Here is a 25,808-nt window from a genome sequence, read left to right as displayed (position 1 = left end):
TATTAAATTTATCCATCAAAATTAGCAAATGAGAATCTGGGGAATAATAGAAGACTAATATCCATTGCTATATTTTATTCCAATTATAGAATTAGGGTATTTCTAAGATAGCTTCCTGGTTTAGTAACACAAACATAAATATAACTTCAAACGATGCCCATGTACTTTATTTACTGAGAACCTTTTATTCTGGTACTGTCTCAAAGCTTTCATAATAATATATGATGGATACATCTAAGGGTTTGCATTTATTTTATAGTCCCTTCTAGAAGCATGAGTTTGAGTCCAATTTTTTTTTACAAAGTCTTGAAAACTCCCTATATTTATCAGTGTAAAAGTCATAAGCCTTACAGGGCAGTATGGAATACAACAGAAGAAAAAGAAATTTATAAATTGGTAGTGACTCATGAAGTTTGAAAAGATTCTTGACAGCAAAAGAAATATAGAATAAAGTAGTGTAAATATTTTACATGTAAGCTATCAGTGCTAGAAACAAAAACAGTGGAGAGAAAAATTCTTAATACAAAATAACAGTTATTTTGGTACATATAATTCTGTCTGTATAGAGTGAGGAAACATGGGAAAGAAATAATTATATAGATTACTTAATTCTCAAAATACAGTTGAATGAAGTAGTTAGAAGCTAAAAATAAACTTCTGTTTCATTTCTGCAGAAGCAAAATGGTTATTTCATAGAGGAAATTACTATGTTCCACATTTTAGAGACTAAATTTCATAAACCGAAATTTTTTCAATGGTGCTTGTTTGCCTTGCACATACAAGTAAAAATTTACTCACATAATATAATCTCATTCAATACAGACACCAATATATAACTGTGCTGTTTTATACACTGTTACATGTAATCATATTATAGGAACATTGATGTCAAGAAATAAACCTAGATACTTGAATAATTTTAAATATATTTTTTATTATCAGAAATTTCAACCATCTATAAAAATAGAAAATATTATAAACAACATGCATTTCAAGATTATTTTAAAAGGAATTGCAGGCAACTGGTCATTTTTCATATTTAGTTTTGTGAAAAGATAATAACTTAAAATATATTTACATTTATATATATATATATTTACAATATTATTATTCCACCTAAGTACTAACAACAATTCTTTTTTTGTTGTTGTTGTTGTTGTTTTTTGTTTTGTGGTATGTGGGCCTCTCACTGTTGTGGCCTCTCCCGTTGCGGAGCACAGGCTCCGGACGCGCAGGCTTAGCGGCCATGGCTCACGGGCCTAGCAACTCCGCGACATGTGGGATCTTCCCGGACCGGGGCACGAACCTGTGTCCCCTGCATTGGCAGGCGGACTCTCAACCACTGCGCCGCCAGGGAAGCCCCAACAATTATTTAATATTGTGAAATATCCAGAGCTCAAATCAGGATCCAAAGTAGTCTGCACATACCATTTGGTTGATATGTCTCTTAGGTTCCCCCTTCAATTGGTATTTTTTATCCCTGATATCTATTTGCTAAAGGAACCAAATACCAAAATTCCTTGTGTGTGGTTTCCCATATTCAAGGTTAGACTAATTGCATTGACAAGGAATTTTTTTTTTTTTGTTCCCTGTGTATACTGGACATTGGAAGTTCAACGGAGAGGCACAATTCTATCCAGATTTGATTATATTGCAGAAATACTTAAATGGTATTGTGTCCTTCCAGGAGAAGGTATGTAATTCCTGGAATTCTCCCTTTTAATGATGTTAGCATTATGTGTATATGTAGGCAGCTACATATAAGAACTTATTAAAGATTGTGGAACAGTGGTTTTTGAGTTCTATTATTTCCTTTTTATTTATTGGCTGGGGTATTTGTATTGGGAGAAATTTCCACTCATCAAATATTTGGTTACTCTTGGATATATCTCTTTTAGCAAACATTTCTTTCTCAAGTATCATTTTTACACATTTTTCCTAGTGTGAAATTTGTGTGGTTATTAAGAAAGAAGAACTTGTGAAAGAAATTAAAGTCACACTTTTTCAAGTTTTCAATTCTAACGAGGTTTAGAAGAAACTTCTCATGTTTAGATGATGTTAGTTGATAGCAAGAAAGATGTTATTTTAAATAAATCTCAAGTGATTAGTGAAAGAATGTTATTAACTTTGTACTGGATAGTTGGAGAAAAAAGGAGGAAATGTAGGTGGTTATCTAGCCCTGAAATGCAATTATTTTAATTTCCATATCTTGAAAAGACTGTAATACCATGGTAAGTATCTGATAAATTAGATGTAGTAGTACTTCTTGTTAAAATCAGTGTGATTTCCTCCTTTGTAAAAAGGAATAAAACTCTCCTGATTTTAATTAGCACTACATTGTTATACTGTATCTAATGATTGCATTTTGATATAGTGGATTTTAAAATATACATGTTCAGCATGGTGTTTTGGTTGTAATTTTGCTACCAAATAGCTTTGTGACCTAGAAAAAGTCACTTATCATCTCTGGTTCCCAGTTTTGCAATATTTTGGATTTCTTAGTTTCCATTGTATTTCTTCAAGGAAGTAGTGGCAATATATTCTTATTATTATAATTTATACATATGTGTATGAGTAACTTTAATATTTAAAAAAATTTTATTGTGCAGTGTCAATGGCAATGGGTTTGTTTTGTTTTGTTTCATTATAGATTAAATTTGTGGCAGGAGGAACACAAAATATATCTGAGTATGAAGTTGCAGATGTTAGGAACCTCTGTCTCCTTGGAATGTCAGTACTTGCTAAATTTATTGCTTCTCTATTAAGAAATGACAGTCCCTTATCTATAAATTTGTTTACGGAAGGAAGAGTAAACAACAGTAGGCTAAAATACCAAAGTATTTCAAAAAAAGGCTACATAATATTAAAATAAAAAGATCCACAATGCTTTAGTATTAGCTGTCTGTGAATAAATTCCAGTAATGTCTTTGCTATCCCCGAAATGTTTTATTGCTAAGTAACTTTTCAGCAAACACTTCTAAAAGCAACCACAAATCCAGTATGTTCTACATTATCCATACATTGCAAATACTAATAAAACATATCACCATTTTGTCATGACATAAATCTTAAAATTAGTAGAAATTAAAAGAACAGGGAAAATGTGGCTAGGTCATACAAATTATGAGGTAGGTAAAATGTATCTAATCTCCTCTGAGAATGCCCTCATGCCCTACTTATAGTTCCTGTACTTCATTTTGAGAAACACTGTTTTAGATTCACCAGTTCTTTGCAGAATTATTAATGATACCTTTCAAATAGACAGACACTTTAATAATTCAATGAACTAATTAACTAATTGGTGACATAATCAATTAATTATATTTTTACTTTTTAATCATCTGTATTGGAGTTTTCAGAGATAAACCTCATGAATATAATGCTTAATATTCACTAACTATTCAGCATTCATATGTAAATAGCTCTGGTATGTCTGTTATTATTCACGATTTTCTTCAAAAATTACATACATAAATTTTCACATTATTAATATCAGAATTATTAGCAGTTACAAATTTAATATTATAACTGATCATCTCTGGAAAAAAGTGTGAACAACTATAATGTTATAGTTACAACTTGCTGCCTTTATTATAAAGGTAAAGAAATGTTAATGTCATATCCAAAACTTTTCTCAGGTCAAAGTACCTTTACTTCCTTTCTTTTCATTTTAACTATGAACCACTAAAATTGTATTTTTAAGATAATTTTCAGTCACTTTTGGGTGGTATGCAGTGTGCACTTTACAATTGACTTATAATTGGACTGTGCTGACAATGGAAAATCTTACAAGTATTGAACATGACATTTATGACAGTATTGCTGTCATCTTGGCTTCTTTTATGGAATATGCAGAGAATTATAATTGGGCTAACAAGCCTGGTAGCCTGGCTGCTTTCCAATTATATTAACCAGCCTAGTCTAGTATTAGCTGCCTGAACACACACAGAAACATAGAGCTTTTGTTTTCCCTTCTAGTTTATTTTGGTATCTACCCAATAATCTAAGAGTAAAATCATCTACCATCATGTAATGTTTGAGAACTTTCAATAATTCATCTCCATCCCACTGAGAAATGTAAAGGTTGCCTTCTTTGTTTTTATTTCACTAATTTTTAATAAAAAAGATGAATTTTTGTAAAAGATTAGTTGTATCTGTTAACACATTTGATACTATTGTCTCAAAAATTTCTAAAACTTTTGGCAATTTTTCTTTGAATTTGTGCTAAAAATGTTAAGTGATAAGTTTGAATTTTAAGTAAAATTTCTTTTCATGTGAACAATTTAATATGATACATTGAAATATTTTCTTTGAAATTGAGTGAAATAATATTTTTGCATAATCTAAAAATAAGTCAGCTTTGTGTAGTCTTAAAAACAACACAAAAGATGAAAATAATTCCTAATGATTAGCATTCTGAAATCTACTAAAATTCTACCAAGGAATTAAAAACTGAATTTTTTTTTTTTACATCTTTATTGGGGTATAAGTGCTTTACAATGGTGTGTTAGTTTCTGCTTTATAACAAAGTGAATCAGTTATACATATACATATGTTCCCATATTTCTTCCCTCTTGCATCTCCCCCCCTCCCACCCTCCCTATCCCACCCATCCAGGCGGTCACAAAGCACCGAGCTGATCTCCCTGTGCTATGCGGCTGCTTCCCACTAGCTATCTACCTTACGTAAAAACTGAATTTTTAACTGAAAAACAAATATTAAGAAAAGTTAAATGAAACAGCTTGTGGTTTAAAAGATCCAAGGAGGTTGCACTATAGCAGTCATCTGGATCACTAGATTCTGTACTTCTGTTTCTCTCCTTTTTTTCTTTTTGCTGGTTTTCTCTTATTTTAGAGCATTTAATATACTTGCATATTTTTATCTAAGCTTTCTCAACACTTCCATTAGCAATATCTAAGGTCTTCATCTTTGTCAGTGGTTTTCTGGATAGAAATATGAAAAAATCCCTGGGAATATGCCCATCAGAAACAAAACACCAGTTCGGTATAAAAGGGATATGACACAGGATGTGTATTGCAGCATTGTTATTAGCAGTAAAACAAACAAACAACAACAACAAGAAAACAAACCTAAAAGCAGCCTGATTTTCTATCAATAGGGAAATAGTCCCATACTTCATACACACTATAGAAAAATATACAACTATTAAAATTAGTGAGTTAGAACTCGATGTATTAACCTGGAAAATGAGGAAAAAGCAGACTGTGAAGAACTGTGTATAGTATGATCCTGTTTATGGAAACAAAGTACACAAAGTATATATGTTATTGTTTTTTATAAGAATAGCAAAATATATTTTTATAACATTAGCAAACTGTTAATATTGATTATTTCAGTAGCAGCCTTTGGAGAAGGTTGAGCTATTGTTTTTTTTGTTTTTTTTGTTTTTATAATCTATGTCACGTCTTATTTTTTGGCATTTGTCAATTTGTAATAAAAATAAGCAAAAAAATAGAAGTATTCATTAAGTAGGAGCAAAATTTCTTGGTAAAATTACTTTTAAAGTTTAAGTTTTAATATTAAATATTTTAGGGACTCTAATGGCTGACAAATTTTGCCATGAACTGTTATATCACATTAACAATATCACAAAAACATCTGGTAGTTTAATTTTGGGTCTTTGCTTTTTAAAAGAAAGTTAGTTTACATTATATTCATAACAGTATTGTGAACATTCTCCCTCTCCAACCACTTACCTTCATTTTAAAGCTGTGGAATAAACAGAGTTTGAATGGGTTTTTGTAAGGACTTAAGCAAGTTTCCTGAAATAATTTTGCTTTTACTTAGTATGTTTTTATTTGAAAAAATGTATTATTTAAAAAATATAATGTACATTTTTTATGAGCTAGCAGAAGATAAATAAAAGATAGTGTTTGTGATTGTGGATAAAAATGAAATTCTGTATGAGTAGTCTGGCATGTATCTAGACTTGCTAGAAATTTTTCTTTAGCTCTAAATAACTTGAATCAGAAGAAAGTATAAATTAAAAGTTTCCATTTTCAGTTCATAAGCACTCAGTCTAAAACCTAAATTAAACTTCACTGGGGTCAGTATGCAGGCTAGAGACTGCCTATTTCCCAGTTAGGGGATGGACCACTTCATCTTTGACATCATTTAGAGAATGAAAAAGCACACCTTCCTCTGTCAATCTTCCTTTTTAAATATTTAAATCAAAATAGAACATATTACTTCAAAATGTTTAGGGCATCTAATTATGCATTTTGTCTAGAAGTTTTCCTTTGAGTAAAGAATTCTCCTGTCAGGACTGTTGTAGTTTCCTCATTCAGTTTACTTCTGCCCCAAAGTGTTTACCAATAGATACAATAAACTTAAATTTCTACTTCTTAATGAAAATAATGCCATTTAAAGTAATGGAGTTTTCTAGTTTCATAGCTATGTGATCAACCAAGTACCAAATAGCTGAAGTTTAATGAATCATGCAATTTTGATATGGCTTTATAGACCTGATATTTGAAATCCAGTTGGTGACGCGGTGCCATAAATCCCAATAGTGTAAGGTAGTATCTTAGAGCACAGATTTTAGGTTCAGGCACACCTAGGATCAAATCCCAAATTTGCTTATTTCCAGCTGTCCCATAGTCAGCAAGTAATGTAACTTTTCTAAGTTCCAGTTTTCACATCTGTGAGGCAGTGATAATAAAACTTGCTTCTTGAGGTGGTTAAGTGGAAGATGTATGGAAAGTACTCTCAACTCTCTCTGGCATTTAAGTAAGCACTCAGTAAATACAAGTGAATGGCCCTTGTGATTTATCCAAACGTATGGATTACATTTTAATTGTTAAATAAAATGAAATATATTTAAACTATATGTTAGTATTTTTAATTGAATTATTAACTAAACTTTAGAGTTAAAAAAGACAAAGAGAAAGAAAGATACACCGTTCTTAAAAAGAATTTTGTGCCTTGTGGTGTTTGGTATTTGCACTCTGTGGCTCCTATCTGTTTTACTCTTTCTTTTTCAAGGACTTTAATCATATACTAACAAAATATAACCAATTATCATTTTCTTTGTTACAAGTCCTATTCATCTAAAGTGCATTGATGGTGTAATCATAAACGTATCATTTTAGACTTTAACTAATAGTGATAACATATCCCTTTTAGAGACTCTGCCTAATAATCTAATATGTTTGTTCTCTTCTTCTTGTGCAATCTTGGTACCAGCGGCTGCTTCAAAGAATAAAGTTAAAGGTGAGCTATTGTGCATTCTGCATGATTTACCATGATTGTTTTCTGCTTAGTCTTGTGCATCCTCTTAAATGATAGAGCTAGTTCTGTTTGTGATAATACCTGTTCATTGTGTAGATATTAGTTGTAAATTTCTACAAATACAAATTATATCATTTTAATTATTCAGTTTCTGATATATGTCTGTGTTTCCATGATTATTTGTGTTTATTTTCTTGTTTTATTTCCCACTTTATTCCAAGTGGAATAAGGTGCTTTTATGCTTAACATTTTGCCTGTTGACCTCAGTTTCCTTGATAAAACTGTGAACTAGAAAAAAAATACAGCATAAAATAAAGCTGATGGAAAGTCTCAAAATTGAACATGCCTTCATAGAATTATGTGAAAAGAAAATTTTATCCTTTATTAAACTCCAGTTTTCTATTTATGGCTTTTTTTATCCATTTTCTAGTTGTATTAAGTTTCATTTGCTAGAATCCTGAAAATACATTTTCATGAGAAAGGATGTGCTTGTCTAATGCCAGAATGTCTCCCTGAAAGAAAAAGACTTTTGGCTTGATGTGTCAAAGTCTTTATGGTTTTTAAAAGAATTCAAACGTGTGTGTGTGTGTATGTGTGTGTGTGTGTGTGTGTGTGTATGGTATCTATGATAGTGTCATAGGTGTATAGTTTATGTGTTTCAATTTCATGTTCTCTAGAACAATCTATATATTTTTTAAATGCTTTCTCCTTATATAGCAAATATATATATACATATTTTTCTCTTTCATTTATTTTTATACAGCAACACTGTAATAACCTTATTGGTCATATATCTGTTACTTTCAGTTTCCTCATCTACAGAGTGTGAAAAACAATAAATAATTCAAAAGGTTGTTGTGAGGGTTAAGTAAAATATGTAAAACAACAAGTAATCTTCCTGCTGCTACTAGCATTTTAAACAATGCTAGCTTCATTTTGCTTCTCACAAATGGGCCTCTTCTTTGTGGAGAATTTCTGACTCTTCATCTTCATTATTCACTATTGCCCTGCCTAATTTCTTCATCTGTGTGCTCAGGAGAAATAACCAGGTGGTTTTGTCTTTCTCCATTTCTCATATTCAGTTCTACCACAAGGCCACCCTTCTCTATTATTCCTTCCCCTCCAGCCCTGCCCTCCCCCAGGTTGTAGTTTTACAGCTAGTTTTAACACTATACATAGATTTATGTTTGGAGTGTTAACTGATCCCTATTTATAAGGCTAAGCATTTAGTGTGCAACTACTATTTTCCTAGGATAAAACACTAAAAATATAAAAGATGAGATGGAAAATTTCTTGTTACCCTTTGTTTAATCCTGCACACTTAGCCTAGTCTCTTTTTCAATAAATGTGCTAGAATTAGCCAATTCTTGCCACAGTAATTTTCTGTCTGTGGATAAAAGTAATACACTCATGAAACAATTAAGAAATTACTTGACAATGAGTATATATTTATGAAATATATTTACATAATAAAAGATTAAGATGTACAGTTTTAGGAATGAAGAATTAAGAACAATGTACAAATAATGTGTTAATTGTGGGATATAGAACTTGAGTGTAAAGGGAGTTAGCAAGATTTACATATTGAGGTTGGAGTCCTTGTTCTCAGAGAATGCTTTATGTGGCAGGTGGGGCTTGAACTGATTGTTGAAGGATGGGTAGTATATATAGAAAAAAGTAGTACATAGAAAAAGCAATTTGAAAGCATAAGTAAAGGTATAGAAGCAGGAATGAATATAGTTTATTTCATATAGTGAGGTCACCTTTTAAAAGAAGAAGACCTGTGTTTTATGAGAGTGGAGGAAGTTAAATTTGATGATGGAGTGATCATGAGTCATTACTGCATTTGATTGCATAAAACCTCTCATAATAATCACATCTGTGTTCACTTTATAATTCTTGATGGACAAGAATAAAAATGATATAAAATGATATAAAAATTGATATTAAAATGATGGACATTTTTTATTGATATAAAAAATGATATAAAAATGATGGACAATAATTCAAATTACAATATACAGGTTACAAAGTATTAGTACAGGAAACCAATTCACCACTGAAGGATTACAGCCGTACATTATATTATAGGTGTCTGCAAAGTGACATCAGGACTCAAGCTGACTAGGATTTTGCAATACAAACATGTTTATGTGTCCGATTTAGGATGCCCACGTTGCCATCCCTGTTGTTCCACACCTATTCATTTTATTTGAATCTTTTTTTTTTCACTTGTGTACAAGCCTGCAGGGGGCTTTAGGACACAGTTCACCCTATGCCTGTATTTTTGCATCTACAAGGTGTTATAGAGACAAGAAATGACACTTTCTAAAATCAGCTATGCCTCAAGTAGAAATTGAAATCTTATTTCTAATGACTGAGACAGATGTGTATTAGGTAGATAATAGAGAGAAGTACCCAATGCTTTTATTGTCCAATTTCTATGTCAAGGCAAATGGTCTTCAAACAGGAAAAAAAAAATGAAAAAGAAAATGTGGGTAAGAGGAAAATAAAACCCAAGATAATATAAGAGCAGATTGCTTAAAAATACTAATTCTCCTGGCCCAAATAAAGTACATCCCAGGGAACCCGGGGAAGTTTTGTAGAGGATAACAGCTCATTCATTTATTCTTATGGAATCATGCAAATGTGGGGAGCTTCTGCAATATTGGAGAGAGGTATGTGCTGTGATATTCGTTAAGGAGAAAGGATTACATTCGAGAAACCATAAACTGGTAAATTTGACATTACCTTCCCAGTAAAATTATTAAACTCTTAAACAATTTGTGAGTGCTTAGATTAAAAGGATTCTCTAGGAGTTATTTAGCAGTTACTAGTAATGGCATAGAAAATTACCCTAATTTTCTCCCTCTCTTTTTTAAAAAATATTATTACACCAGTGTCCAAGGGCAATATATAAACATGTACTATTTGAATTTCATCAAATCATGTAGCAACTCATTCCTTATTTTGTAGAAACTGTCATTCTGAAGTTTGCCAGTTATTCTTCAGTGGTCAAATCAAATGGTGGTTCCCCAATCCTCAAATTACTCGTTTTTTCTGCTGAATATAATGTTTCGATTTTTCCACTTCCCTTGTTTCAGTGTCTCTGTTACAGGTTTCATTTTCTTTTAACTCCTCTTTGCCTCTTTCTTTCCCTCTTCTCTTCTACCTTGTTCTGGAATATAGGTTTCATTCAGGTTAATCTTTGATCCCTAAAGAGATCACTTCTCACAGTGTTGCAGCTCTCCACTTCCTTTTTTGAGAGATGACCTTCACTTCCTACAAAATTTTAAAAGCAGCCATTTTGTGCACTATTGAGTACCCATAATGAACCTCCCTCACCGTTATTGAATGTTAAGAGAAAGACAAATGATTCGATCAAATTCCTCCCCTAGAAACTTAGAACTGAGAAGAGAGAAAGGAGCAACAGGAAGGAGGTGAGATGGGAAATAAATTTCGTTACACGTTGTGGCTGTGAATTTCGTATGTAGACTGAGTAGGATGATGAATTAAGACTGAGAAATAAGAGAAGAATGAGCAGGAATGTAAAAGAGTAAGAGGTTAAGAGAGTGCCCTCATGGTGCTTAAGTCCCTTGTTCTAATAGAAGGTTCTGTTATATGCTTGCCCTTTGGACCTCTGGCAAAGCTGTCTTTTCATTAAGCTTTCTAGATAGGTTTCTCTTGCTTGTAATCAAAAACAGAACTGATTAATATAATTGTTTTCTTTCTCTAAACTTTTCTAAGTTCATTTCAGTTATGACTTTTCTAGACTTGCTCTTACTACTAAGCTCATATCTGATATTCCCGGCACCCTGCTGAACTGAATTTCTAACTGAATATTAAAAACTGAAATTCTTATTTTTCTTTGTAAATCTGAGTTCTCAGGGTTTGTTATGTCTTCTCTTGAACAAATATTTACCTAATTTCTTAGTTTAAAAGATTGAAAATATCTTTAACTCCTCCATCTTAATGACACCCATAACCAGTCAGTTATCAAATTGTCCTAATTTTATGGGAATAAAATTATTGTCCTAATTATGTCCTAATTTTACTATGGGAATAGAAGCATTTCCATATATCCCTCTTCTTCAAAATCACTCATTCCTCAGAGCTTGCCTGGAGTAGTTCTAACTTGTCTTCTGATTGAATTCTCAACACTCTACAATCTATCCTACCTTCATATAACACAGTGAATTCATATATCTACACTCTATAATCTATCCTACATTCAGATATCAATAAGATCATCAATGCTTTGCCACTTAGAGATAGAGAAAAAGGTAACAGAGTATTCCTAAAATTTCTTTGTATAAAGTGATTTTATTTCACTCTACTACAGATGCATAGACTAAATGTATCTTACTGATTAATATTGTTCCAGAATCATACACAATTTCTAAATAGTTTTAATGCAGTAAATATATTTTTATTGTTCAATCTGATTTGTAGGCTTTATTTTTTATTCAAAATTTGACAACTATAATAGGGATAACATTTTATGCCATTTCTAGAATACCAGCCTTTAGCTATTCCTTTCAATCAGATAATCATAATTTAGTGCTCAAGTAAAAATTAACAAAATTATTCTGACATTATATAAGAATTTAAAGATAATGCAGGACACTCAGCAGTCTAAACTGAGATATATGTGGTATGAGAAGAATCAATATTTCAGTTTACTGTATTTAAGTAATAGTCATACATAATATTATTAAATAAATTATTTATTTAGGTATAAATATTAAAAGTCTGCTGTTCAACCAAAATATGAAATTTAGTATACCAGGTTTCCCATCACATTACATCTTTTAAGGGTGAATTGAAAGACACATAAGAGATTGAAATTGAGGCATTGCTTCAAACTATTCTGAGATTTTATCTTAAGTGGGGCACCTATGTTTCAGTTTATACTATATAATATACACTGTATATTAAGAAGCTCCATTCTGTAGTCAGAACTGCTTGGGTCATATTCTGGTTTTTCAACTTACTTGATTTGAACACCTGGATAATTTGATTATGTTCACTCAACATTCAGCTGTAGTGACATTTATATGTAATAATGTATAAAAGGATATTAACCTAAGGGATGGCACATAGTAAACACTCAGTAAATTTTATATATTATTATTGTTATTATCATCATTACTATTATTTAAATAATGTCTGTAGAAAATAAAATGAAAAATCATGTAGTTAAAGACAAGTCCCAGAACTAAAACTTTTCTATGAGTATGAACTGTATTTCATCTTCATGGTAGCATTCATATGTTTATATTTATTATAACATTAAAATAAACACATATAATTTAATGTGAAGGATCCACTAGATATATGTATTTTTTCTTTCTTCACATTTAAATATTAAAATCCAAAGTGTATAAATGGTATCATTAAAGAATTTCAACTCAATATCAAAAGAAAGAGAAAAATTACAAAAACTGTGTCAGATAGAGGTTTATATAGTACTTAAAATGTAAAAATTACTTGCTTTTATTATCAGTGAAGAAATTGAGGAATAAGGCTATATATAACTTTTGTGGAACACATCCCTTAACTCCTTTTCTTGAAGCTATGTTTGGATTTTAATTTTAAAAATGTAAGGAATTATTCAGACTCTTGCATAATAGCTATAAAATCTTCATCAAAAATAACTTGAGACAATTATTGGAGCTTATGTTTGTTTATCCCACATTAGGCTCATCTGAGGAAATATGTTGGGAATGTTAGAAATATGTAAGGAAATTTAAAAGCATGGTGTGTTTCTATAACATATTCACTAAGGGTTCTAGGTGAAAGGCCCTGAGGTGGTACATTTTAGAAGATTGAGATTGTTTTCTTTTTTTTTTTAATTTATTTTATTGAAGTATAGTTGATTCACAATGTTGTGTTAATTCCCACTGTATAGCAAAGTGATTCAGTTATACATATATATACATTCTTTTTTGTTTTTGTTTGTTTGTTTTGTTTTGTTTTGTTTTTGTTTTGCTGTATGCTGGCCTCTCACTGTTTTGGCCTCTCCCGTTGCGGAGCACAGGCTCCGGATGTGCAGGCTAAGCGGTCATGTCTCACGGGCCCAGCCGCTCCACGGCATGTGGGATCTTCCCAGACTGCGGCACGCACCCGTGCCCCCTGCATCGGCAGGCGGACTCTCAACCACTGCACCACCAGGGAAGCCCTATATACATTATTTTTCATATTCTTTTATATTATGGTTTATCACAGGATATTGAATATAGTTACCTGTGCTATACAGTAGGACCTTGTTGTTTATTCAATCTATATATAATAGTTTGCATCTGCTAACCCAAACTCCCAGTCAATTTCTCCCCCACCCCCCTTCCCCCTTGGCAACCACAAGTCTGTTCTCTATGTCTGAGAGTCTCTTTCTGTCTTGTAGATAAGTGCATTTGTGCCATATTTTAGATTCCACATATAGTGATATCATATGGTATTTGTCTTTCTCTTTCTTGCTTACTTCACTTATTATGATAATGTCTAGGTTCATCCATGCTGCTGCAAATGGCATTATTTCATTCTTTTTTATGGCTGAGTAGTATTCCATTGTGTGTGTGTGTGTGTGTGTGTGTGTGTGTGCACCACATCTTCTTTATCCATTCATCTGTCAGTGGACATTTAGGTTGTTTCCATGTCTTGGCTATTGTAAATAGTGCTGCAGTGAACACTGGAGTGCATGTATCTTTTTGAATTAGTGCTTCCTCCAGATATATGCACAGGAGTGGGATTGCAGGATCATATGGCAACTGTATCTTTAGTTTTTTGAGGAACCTCCATACTATTCTTCATAGTGGCTGCACCAGTTTACATTCCCATCAACAGTATATGAGGGTTTCCTTTTCTCCACACCCTCTACAACATTTATTTGTGAACTTTTTTTTTTAACATCTTTATTGGAGAATAATTGCTTTACAATGGTGTGTTAGTTTCTGCTTTATAGCAAAGTGAATCAGTTATACATATGCTCCCATATCACTTCCCTCTTGCGTCTCCCTCCCTACCACCCTGCCCATCCCACCCCTCTAGGTGGTCACAAAGCACCGAGCTGATCTCCGTGTGCTATGCGGCTGCTTCCCACTAGCTATCTATTTTACATTTGGTAGTGTATATATGTCCATGCCACTCTCTCTGTCGCAGCTTACCCTTCCCCCTCCCCATATACTCAAGTCCATTATCTAGTAGGTCTGTGTCATTATTCCTGTCTTACCCCTAGGTTCTTCATGACATTTTTTTTTTCTTAGATTCCATATATATGTGTTACCATACGGTATTTGTCTTTCTCTTTCAGACTTACTTAACTCTGTATGACAGTCTATAGGTCCATCCACCTCACTACAAATAACTCAATTTTGTTTCTTTTTATGGCTGAGTAATATTCCATTGTATATATGTGCCACATCTTGTTTATCCATTAATACGATGATGGACACTTAGGTTTCGTCCATCTCCTGGCTGTTGTAAACAGAGCTGCAATGAACATTTTGCTACATGACTCTTTTTGAATTATGGTTTTCTCAGGGTATCTGCCCAGTAGTGGGATTGCTGGGTCATATGGTAGTTATATTTGTAGTTTTGTAAGGAACCTCCATACTGTTCTCCATAGTGGCTGAACCAATTCACATTCCCACCAGCAGTGCAAGAGTGTTCCCTTTTCTCCACACCCTCTCCAACATTTATTGTTTCTAGATTTTTTGATGATGGCCATTCTGACCGGTGTGAGATGACATCTCATTGTAGTTTTGATTTGCATTTCTCTAATGATTAATGATGTTGAGCATTCTCTCATGTGTTTGTTGGCAATCTGTTTATCTTCTTTGGAGAAATGTCTATTTAGATCTTCTGCCCATTTTTGGATTGGGTTGTTTGTTTTTTTGGTATTGACCTGCATGAGCTGCTTGTAAATTTTTTAGATTAATCCTTTGTCAACTGCTTCATTTGCAGATATTTTCTCCCATTCTGAGGGTTCTCTTTTGGTCTTATTTGTGGTTTCCTTTGCTGTGCAAAAGCTTTTAAGTTTCATTAGGTCTCATTTGTTTATTTTTGTTTTTATATCCATTTCTCTACTAGGTGGGTCAAAAAGGATCTTGCTGTGATTTATGTCATAGAGTGTTCTGCCTATGTTTTCCTCTAATTTGATAGTTTCTGGCTGTACATTTAGGTCTTTAATCCATTTTGAGCTTATTTTTGTGTATGGTGTTAGGGAGTGTCCTAATCTCATACTTTTACATGTACCTGTCCAGTTTTCCCAGCACCACTTATTGAAGTGGCTGTCCTTTCTCCACTGTACATCCCTGCCTCCTTTATCAAAGATAAGGTGACCATATGTGTGTGGGGTTATCTCTGGGTTTTCTACCCTGTTCCATCGATCTATATTTCTGTTTTTGTTCCAGTACCATACTGTTTTGATTACTGTAGCTTTGTAGTATAGTCTGAAGTCAGGGAACCTGATTCCTCCAACTCCATTTTTCATTCTCAAGATTGTTTTGGCGATTCGGGGTCTTTTGTGTTTCCATACAAATTGTGAATTTTTTTGTTCTAGTTCTGTGAAAAATGCCAGTGGTAGTTTGATAGGGATTGCATTGAATCTGTAGATTGCTTTGGGTAGTAGAGTCATTTTCACAATGTTGATTCTTCCAATCCAAGAACATGGTATATCTCTCCTTCTATTTGTATCATCTTTAGTTTCTTTCATCAGTGTCTTATAAACTTCTGCATACAGGTGTTTTGTCTCCTTAGGCAGGTTTATTCCTAGATATTTTATTCTTTTTGTTGCGATGGTAAATGGGAGTGTTTTCTTGATTTCACTTTCAGATTTTTCATCATTAGTGTATAGGAATGCCAGAGCTTTCTGTGCATTCATTTTGTATCCTGCTACTTTACCAAATTCATTGATTAGCTCTAGTAGATTTCTGTAGCATCTTTAGGATTCTCTATGTATAGTATCATGTCATCTGCAAACAGTGACAGCTTTACTTCTTCTTTTCTGATTTGGATTCCTTTTATTTCCTTTTCTTCTCTGATTGCTGTGGCAAAAACTTCCAAAACGATGTTGAATAAGAGTGGTGAGAGTGGGCAACCTTGTCTTGTTTCTGACCTTAGTGGAAATGCTTTCTGTTTTTCACCATTGAGGATGATGTTGGCTGTGGGTTTGTCATATATTGCCTTTATTATGTTTAGGAACGTTCCCTCTGTGCCTGCTTTCTGCTGGGTTTTTATCATAAATGGGTGTTGAATTTTGTCGAAAGCTTTCTCTGCATGTATTGAGATGATCATATAGTTTTTCCCTTCAATTTGTTAATATGGTGTGTCATGTTGATTGATTTGCATATATGGAAGAATCCTTGCATTCCTGGAATAAACCCGACTTGATCATGGTGTATGATCCTTTTAATGTGCTGTTGGATTTTGTTTGCTAGTATTTTGTTGAGGATTTTTGCATCTATGTTCATCAGTGATCTTGGCCTGTAGTTTTCTTTCTTTGTGACATGTTTGTCTGCTTTTGGTATAAGGGTGATGGTGGCCTCGTAGAATGAATTTGGGAGTGTTCCTCCCTCTGCTATATTTTGGAAGAGTTTGAGAAGGATAAGTGTTAGCTCTTCTCTAAATGTTTGATAGAATTCGCCTGTGAAGCCATCTGGTCCTGGGCTTTTGTTTATTGGAAGATTTTTAATCACAGTTTCAATTTCAGTGCTTGTGATTGGTCTGTTCATATTTTCTATTTCTTCCTGATTCAGTTTTGACAGGTTGTGCATTTCTAAGAATTTGTCCATTTCTTCCAGGTTGTCCATTTTATTGGCATAGGGTTGCTTGTAGTAATCTCTCATGATCTTTTGTATTTCTGCAGTGTCAGTAGTTACGTCTCCTTTTCCATTTCTAATTCTAGTGATTTGAGTCTTCTCCCTTTTTTTCTTGATGAGTCTGGCTAATGGTTTATCAATTTTGTTTATCTTCTCAAAGAACCAGCTTTTAGTTTTATTGATCATTGGTAGTATTTCCTTCATTTCTTTTTCATTTATTTCTGATCTGATCTTTATGATTTCTTTCCTTCTGCTAACTTTGGGGTTTTTTGTTCTTCTTTCTCTAATTGCCTTAGGTGCAAGGTTAGGTTGTTTATTCGAGATGTTTCCTGTTTCTTAAGGTAGGATTGTATTGCTATAAACTTCCCTCTTAGAACTGTTTTAGCTGCATTCCATAGGTTTTGGGTTGCCATGTCTTCATTGTCATTAATTTCTAGGTATGTTTTGATTTCCTCTTTATTTCTTCAGTGATCACTTCATTATTAGGTAGTGTATTGTTTAGCCTCCATGTGTTTGTATTTTTTACAGATCTTTTCCTATAATTGATATCTAGTCTCATAGCGTTGTGGTCGGAAAAGATACTTGATACAATTTCAATTTTCTTAAATTTACCGAGGCTTGATTTGTGACTCAAGATATGATCTATCCTGGAGAATGTTCCATGAGCACTTGAGAAAAATGTGTATTCTGTTGTTTTTGGATGGAATGTCCTATAAATATCAATTAAGTCCATCTTGTTTAATGTATCACTTAAAGCTTGTGCTTTCTTATTTGTTTTCATTTTGGATGATCTGTCCATTAGTGAAAGTGGGGTGTTAAAGTCCCCTACTGTGAATGTGTTACTGTCGATTTCCCCTTTTATGGCTGTTAGTATTTTCCTTATGTATTGAGGTGCTCCTATGTTGGGTGCATAAATATTTACAATTGTTATATCTTCTTCTTGGATCGATCCCTTGATCATTATGTAGTGTCCTTCTTTGTCTCTTGTAATAGTCTTTATTTTAAAGTCCATTTTGTCTGATATGAGAATTGCTACTCCAGCTTTCTTTTGATTTCCATTTGCATGAAATATCTTTTTCCGTTCCCTCACTTTCAGTCTGTATGTGTCTCTAGGTCTGAAGTGGGTCTCTTGTAGGCAGCATATTGGGTGTTGTTTTTTTATCCATTCAGCCAGGCTGTGTCTTTTGGTGGGAGAACTTAATCCATCCAGGGTGTTTTTTTTTATCCATTCAGCCAGTCTGTGTCTTTTGGTGGGAGCATTTAATCCATTTACATTTAAGGTAATTATAGATATATATATTCCTATTCCTGTTTTCTTAATTGTTTTGGGTTTCTTATTGTGTGTCTTTTCCTTCTCTTGTGTATCTTGCCTAGAGAAATTCCTTTAGCATTTGTTGTAAAGCTGGTTTGGTGGTGCTGAAGTCTCTCAGCTTTTCCTTGTCTGTAAAGGTTTTAATTTCTCCATCAAATCTGAATGAGATCCTTGCTGGGTAGAGAAATCTTGGTTGTAGGTTTTTCTCCTTCATCACTTTAAATATGTCCTGCCACTCCCTTCTGGCTTGCAGAGTTTCTGCTGAAAGATCAGCTGTTAACCTTATGCGGATTCCCTTGTGTGTTATTTGTTGTTTTTCCCTTGCTGCTTTTAATATATTTTTGTTGTATTTAATTTTTGATAGTTTGATTAATATGTGTCCTGGCGTTTTTCTCCTTGGATGTATCCTGTATGGGAGTCTATGTGCTTCCTGGACTTGATTAACTATTTCCTTTCCCATATTAGGGAAGTTTTCAACTATAATCACTTTAAATGTTTTCTCAATCCCTTTCTTTTACTCTTCTTTTTCTGGGACCCCTATAATTCGAATGTTGGTGCATTTAATGTTCTCCCAGAGGTCTCTGAGACTCTCCTCAGTTCTTTTCATTCTTTTTTCTTTATTCTGCTCTGCAGTAGTTATTTCCACTATTTTATCTTCCAGGTCACTTATCTGTTCTTCTGCCTCAGTTATTCTGCTGTTGATCCCTCTAGAGTATTTTTAATTTCATTTATTGTGTTGTTCATCATTGCTTGTTTCCTCTTTAGTTCTTCTAGGTCCTTGTTAAATGTTTCTTGTATTTCCTCTATTCTATTTCCAAGATTTTGGATCATCTTTACTATCATTATTCTGAATTCTTTTTCAGGTAGACAGCCTATTTCCTCTTCATTTTTTAGGTCTGTTGGGTTTTTATCTTGCTCCTTCATCTGCTGTGTGTTTTTCTGTCTTCTCATTTTGCTTATCTTACTGTGTTTGGGGTCTCCTTTATGCAGGCTGCAGGTTCGTAGTTCCCATTGTTTTTGGTGTCTGTCTCCAGTGGCTAAAGTTGGTTCATTGGGTTGTGTAGGCTTCCTGGCAGAGGGGACTAGTGCCTGTGTTCTGGTGGATGAGGCTGGATCTTGTCTTTCTGGTGGGCTGGTCCACCTCTGGTGGTGTGTTTTGGGGTGTCTGTGGCCTTATTATGATTTTAGGCAGCCTCTCTGCTAACACAACACAATGGGTTTTGTTCCTGTCTTGCTAGTTGTTTGGCATAGGGTGTCCAGCACTGTACCTTTCTGGTTGTTGAGTGGAGCTGGGTCATAGCATTGAGATGGAGATCTCCGGGAGAGCTTTCACCATTTGATATTACATGGAGCTGGGGGGTCTTTTGTGGACCAGAGTCCTGAAGTTGGCTCTCCCATGTCAGAGGGACAGCACTGACTCCTGACTGCAGCACCAAGAGCCTTTCATCCACAGGGCTCAGAATAAAAGGGAGAAAAAGAAGGAAGGAAGGAAGGAAGGAAGGAAGGAAAGGAAGGAAGGAAGGAAGGAAGGAAGGGAGGGAGGGAGGGAGGGAGGGAGGGAGGGAGGGAGGGAGGAAGGAAGGAAGGGAGGAAGGAAGGAAGGAAGAGGATACAATTTAAAAAAATAAAGTAAGATAAAATAAAGTTATTAAAATAAAAATAATTATTAAGAGAAAAACATTTTTTTAAGTAAAAAGAATACAAAAAACAAACAAAAAACCATACAGACAGAACCCTAGGACAAACGGTGAAAGCAAAGCTATACAGACAAAATCTCACACAGAAGCATACACATACACACTCACAAAAATAGCAAAAGGGGAAAAAATATATCTTGCTCTCAAAGTCCACCTCCTCAGTTCGGGATGTTTCGTTGTCTATTCAGGTATTCCACCGATGCAGGGTACATCAAGTTGATTGTGGAGATTTAATCTGCTTCTCCTGAGGCTCCTGGGAGAGATTTCCCTTTCTCTTCTTTGCACAGCTCCCGGGGTTCAGCTTTGGATTTGGCCCCGCCTCTGCGTGTAGGTCGCCGGAGGGCGTCTGTTCTTCGCTCAGACAGGATGGGGTTAAAGGAGCAGCTGATTAGCAGGCTCTGGCTCACTCAAGCGGGGTGCGGGGCGAGCCTTCAGAGGCAGAGGCCAGCGTGACGTTGCATCAGCCTGATTCGCACCGTGTGTTCTCCTGGGGAAGTTGTCCCTGGATCACGGGACCCTGGCAGGGGCGGGCTGCACAGGCTTCGGGAGGGGAGGTGTGGATAGTGACCTGTGCTCACACACGGGCTTCTTGGTGGCGGCAGCATGCCTTAGCGTCTCATGCCCCTCTCTGGGGTCCGCGCTGATAGCCATGGCTCGCGCCCATCTCTGGAGCTCCTTTAAGCAGTGCTCTTAATCCCTTCTCCTCGTGCACCAGGAAACAAAAAGGGAAGAAATAGTCTCTTGCCTCTTCGTCAGGTCCAGACTTTTTCCCGGACTCCCTCCCAGCTAGCTGTGGTGCACTAACCCCTTCAGGCTGTGTTCACGCAGCCAGTCCTCTCCCTGCAATCTGACTGATCCACCGAATCCAGAGCCTCAGCTCCCAGCCCCGCCCGCCCTGGCGGGTGAGCAGACAAGCCTCTCGGGCTGGTGAGTGCTGGTTGGCACCTGATCCTCTGTGCGGGAATCTCTCCACTTTGCCCTCCGCACCCCTGTTGCTGTGCTCTCCTCCGTGGCTCCGAAGCTTCCTCCTCCGTGCCCCTCCCACCCCGCCCACCGCAGTCTCTGCGAAGGGGATTCCTAGTGTGTGGAAACCTTTCCTCCTTCACAGCTCCCTCCCACTGGTGCAGGTTCCGTCCCTATTCTTTTGTCTCTCTTTATTCTTTTGCCCTACCCAGGCACGTGGGGAGTTTCTTGCCTTTTGGGAGGTCTGAGGTCTTCTGCCAGCGTTCAGTGGGTGTTCTGTAGGAGTTGCTCCACGTGTAGATGTATTTCTGATGTATCTGTGGGGAGGAAGGTGATCTCCACATCTTACTCTTCCACCATCTTCCCCCTCTCCCTGTGAACTTTTTAATGATGGCCATTCTGACTGGTGTGAGGTGATACTTCTTTGTAGTTTTGATTTGCATTTCTCTAATAATTAGTGATGTTGAGCATTAAGATTGCTTTCTTTTTTTTTTTTTTTTTTTTGGTGGTACGCGGGCCTCTCACTGTTGTGGCCTCTCCCATTGTGGAGCACAGGCTCGGGACACGCAGGCTCAGTGGCCATGACTCACAGGCCCAGCCTCTCCGTGGCACACGGGATCCTCCCAGACCGGGGCATGAACCCACGTCCCCCGCATTGGTAGGCAGACCCCCAACCACTGCACCACCAGGGAAGCCCTAACATTGCTTTTTTAATCCACCTTCTAGTTTATCTCACTTCTGTAGGAAAATTGCTGAAGACGTTGCTATATATGATGGTACAATAATGTTTTAAACATATGTTATTACTGCAACCATTTTCTAACTTTTAAAAAAGTAGATAACAATAATTATAACAGCTAATATTTCCTGAATGTTTACTATATGCCAGACATTACACTAAACATTTTATGTATGTTTTCTAATTTAGTCCTCATAAAGCTATTTGAGTTAGGGACTATTATTTTCCTTTGTACAGTGAGAAAAATGACACAAAGTGTTAAGAAATTTGTTTAAGTTAACAAAATGAGTAAGAGGCAGGGCAACAATTCCAAATCTGAGATAGTGACTACTGAGTTCAAACTTTTAATCTATTAAAGCCTCTAAAGATACCAGGTTGATCAATGTTACAATTCATTTAATCTTTATCATTTGTTTAAATGCATTTACCTAGGTCCCATCCACCCAGGTAGGACTGGGGCTAGGTATGGAAGTAAAGTAAAATTGTAATGAGTTGTTATCAGGAACAAATAAATTGGACCTACATTGTTGAGTATATTGGTGAAGAAAATATTCTCCCAGTACACTTTTGTTGTTTCTCATTCTTTTTTTTTTTTTTTATTTTTTTCTTCTGGGTTTCTCATTCATTCACCATATGTTAACCTTACTTATTCCTTCCCAGGAAAGTGAGGAGGTAATTAGTTTTTCAATCAGATGAGTAATATTCTAGAAAAGATTTAGGCATAACTAATATAAAATGTTTCACTCAGGAGAGGGTAACATGGTTAAAAAGTATTTTCATGAAAATTTTATGTAAGATGAGTCAGTGGGTCAAAATGTAGATAATTTTACTAGTTTTTAAACTGCATCTTCATTTGACCTGGTTTCTGATTTTTACTTCTCAGTGTACAGGGATTTTGACTGTATTTGCTCTGTGGAGTATCTCAGTATTTGCTGCTGTGTAACTGTCCCTCTTCATGTGACACATTACAAACTAGTGTGGGTCAGGGTGGAAAGGCAACTCTAGATACTCTATTTGCAAATCTGAAAGAATATTATTTTTTACCTGATTTAATGAAGGTTCATTTTCCCCTCTCTCCTTTCTTCTTGAAATACAAATACAGTCTTGAGCTTTCTTGTGGACATGTGGATAAACATAACTCATTTGCCACCAAAACAGAGTACAGCTTTGTACAGCAATTAGAAATTATTTTAAACATTGCTACTTTAAGTTTATATCCTCATTTCCATCATAAATTATTATAATACTTTTTTATTTTATCTAAAGTACATCTTATCCAAAAGGCAGGATCTTCTGGGATTCCATTCATTCAGTTGTTTCATGTCATTCTATTATGTTAATAAAATTGGTATTTACTTATTCTACAGCTCCTGTGTGGGGGTTTAGAGGGGCTGTAATTAAAATCCCAAGGTTTGTGGCTTCTTACAGGTTTCTAAACAGAAAAAGTCTATAATAAGGAGAAATACAGTGATCAGTGTGTAACAGTTAGACATTTAGGGGCATTTGCAAACAAGTGCTATAAGGCTAACAGCTAAATTACACTAAAAATAATTTCAACTTTATATTTCAAGTTAGATAGAGTGATGGTTATATGTTTTCAATGGAAAAAAAATCCTTTGACCTGACAGCATAATGCAACATATTTATCAGTAGCAAAGTATAATGTTAAAGGCTTTGGAGGTTATCAGAGTACCTGGGTTTTGGTATCTATTCTACTAATTTCCTCTTCATAGCAGTAAAGTAGGGGTAAACATAGCAGTACTACCTACATCATAGAGTTATAGTGATGAAAAGAATATATGAAAGTGCTTTTAAAAGAACCAACTAATATCTAGATGTAAATCTTTATTAAATAAATAAGGTACAGTCACAGAGCCAGGAACGTGATATTTAGTAATGAATAAAAGGTGCCCTTGTTCTGAGCCCATGCCAATGATCTATGTGCATGGAAAAAAATTCGGTAATGATATTTCTTTTATGCTTTATCTTACCAAACATCCTTGGAAAGAGAGTAAACCAAGTATGTTCCTTAATTTGATAAATTTTTATTGAATATGTTTACTGTGCTAAGATATAATGGGGAGAAAAAAAGGTAAATATAGTCCTTAGTTTTTCTTCATGGGACTTTTACTCATTCACTCATTCATTCATTCATTTATTCATTCCTTCATTCAACATTGTCAGGGATGGCTGCAAATATATCAGTGAAAAAAGAAGTAAGTTATACACTGTAGTGTGTTACAATGTGGTAGGTGTTTTGAAGAAACAATAAAGCAAAAGAATGAGACAGGAATGCTTGGAAAAGTAGAGAGGTGGTTCTAATTTTGAACAGGGAAATCAGAAAAATGGGACATTTGAGGAGAGAATTGATGTTGAGGGACCAAGCCGTGTGGATATCTGGGAGAAGCATTCCAGGAGGAATCAGCAAGAGCAAAGGACTTAAGCCAGTAAGATACTTAGCTTATTCAAGGAACATTCAACAGCCCTGTGTGGCTAGACAAACCTGAGCTTAGAATAGTAAATAAGAGAGAAGGTCATAGAGAGAATGAGGACCCAAGTCATAAGGATTTTTGTTTTGCTCCAAGTGAGATGAAAAGCCACTGGAAGTTTAAGCAGAGGAGAGACATGTGCTGATGTAATTGTAACAAGATCAGTGTGGATGCTCTGGTGAAAATAGACTGCAATGATTGCCCTTGGAAAGATTTTTCAAGAAGTCAGGGGACAGATCATAGTGACAGGACTAGAGTCATAGCAATGGAGGTGATTAGAGTGGTCTTTGCAAATTACATCTAGTAGAATTTGCTGACTGAAGTGGAACATGATCTAAAGGATGAAGTGCATGATGATTTTCATGTTTTATTTGCTTATTTTTGTTTTTGCCTGAAAAACTGGAAAGACAGATACATTTACAAGATGGAGATGACTGTGGGAGGAACATGGTAAAATAATGAGAACTCAGTTTCAAATATGTGAAGTTGGAGATGCCTCTTAAGCATCCAAGTAAAGAAGAAAAGTAGAAATTGGCTATATGAATATGAAATTCAGGAGAAAGTGCTACACCATAGATAAAAGATCTGGAAATTGTTATCTATGCATAGTACTTAAAGCTATAAGATTGGATGAGCTCATCTAAGACATGGGTGTAGCTAGAGTAGAAAACAAAAACCTCAGGTCTGAGTTCTCAGGTATTCAACCCTTAAAGAGATCACACACATAATGAGATAAATGCAAGTGATTCAGAGAAGAAGAAAAGAAAAGAAATGAAGAAAATATTTTCAAAAAGACAGTGATGTTCAACTGAGTTAAGTGTTCTTGATCTATGAGAACTGGGAATTTACCATTGGATTTAGCAATGTGGAATCAATGGGAACCTTGGTAATTGCCATTTAGTATAAAATATAGAGATTAATCAAATATTCACCCCAAAGAATGCAAATTCACTACTGTGAAACAATGGTACAATGGTGTAATGTTATCTGATTGCAGCAACATTTACCCTAGTAAAAGAAGGTTGTGGGGAAGACTTCTTGGAGGAAGTGATGATCAGGAGAGAGCTGAAAAACTAGTTAGAACTAAGTATACAAAGAAAAAAGGGAAGAACATTCAAAGTCAAGGGAATGGCAGCAGGAGACTAAGAGAAAGCCAATTGTAGTTACTGTGGAGGAATCAATGGGATTCAGGGTCAAAGTGAGAAAGAATATCAAATCAAAAATATCTTTATTAAGACCAGTGTCCAGGAGCTTACCTCGTATGTTTTCTTCCAGGAGTTTTATGGTTTCAGGTCTTACATTCAAGTATTTAATCCATTTTGAGTTGATTTTTGTTTATGGAATAACATAGGGGTCCAGTTTCATTCTTTGAATTTGACTGTCCAGTTTTCCCAACACCATTTATTAAAGAGACTGCCCTTTCCTATGTATATTCTTGGCTCCTTTGTCAGAAATTAATTGATTGCATATGCATGAGTTTATTTCTGGGGTCTCCATTCTGTTCCATTCTATGAATCTTTTTCTTCTTTTTTTTAATGG

At 35.0% G+C, this 25,808-nt stretch overlaps 1 protein-coding gene across 3 annotated transcripts in view; it reads left to right on the top strand.

The window, feature by feature from the left end:
• CADM2 (cell adhesion molecule 2) overlaps positions 1 to 25,808 on the top strand; it is a 1,068,825-nt gene that overhangs the window by 735,412 nt on the left and 307,605 nt on the right. For 2 of the 3 annotated variants that reach the window (XM_033433369.2, XM_033433368.2), the window contains exon 2: positions 7,207 to 7,233. The exons of the other annotated variant lie outside the window; for it this stretch is intronic. In XM_033433369.2, coding sequence (XP_033289260.1) covers positions 7,207 to 7,233 — 27 coding nt within the window. The remainder of the gene's footprint in view (positions 1 to 7,206; positions 7,234 to 25,808) is intronic. 3 annotated transcript variants of the gene reach the window in all.

This window comes from Orcinus orca, chromosome 5 (genome assembly GCF_937001465.1).
Source record: "Orcinus orca chromosome 5, mOrcOrc1.1, whole genome shotgun sequence".
In the NCBI taxonomy this organism is placed as follows: domain Eukaryota; kingdom Metazoa; phylum Chordata; class Mammalia; order Artiodactyla; family Delphinidae; genus Orcinus; species Orcinus orca.
This window is presented reverse-complemented; position numbering and strand designations above follow the sequence as displayed.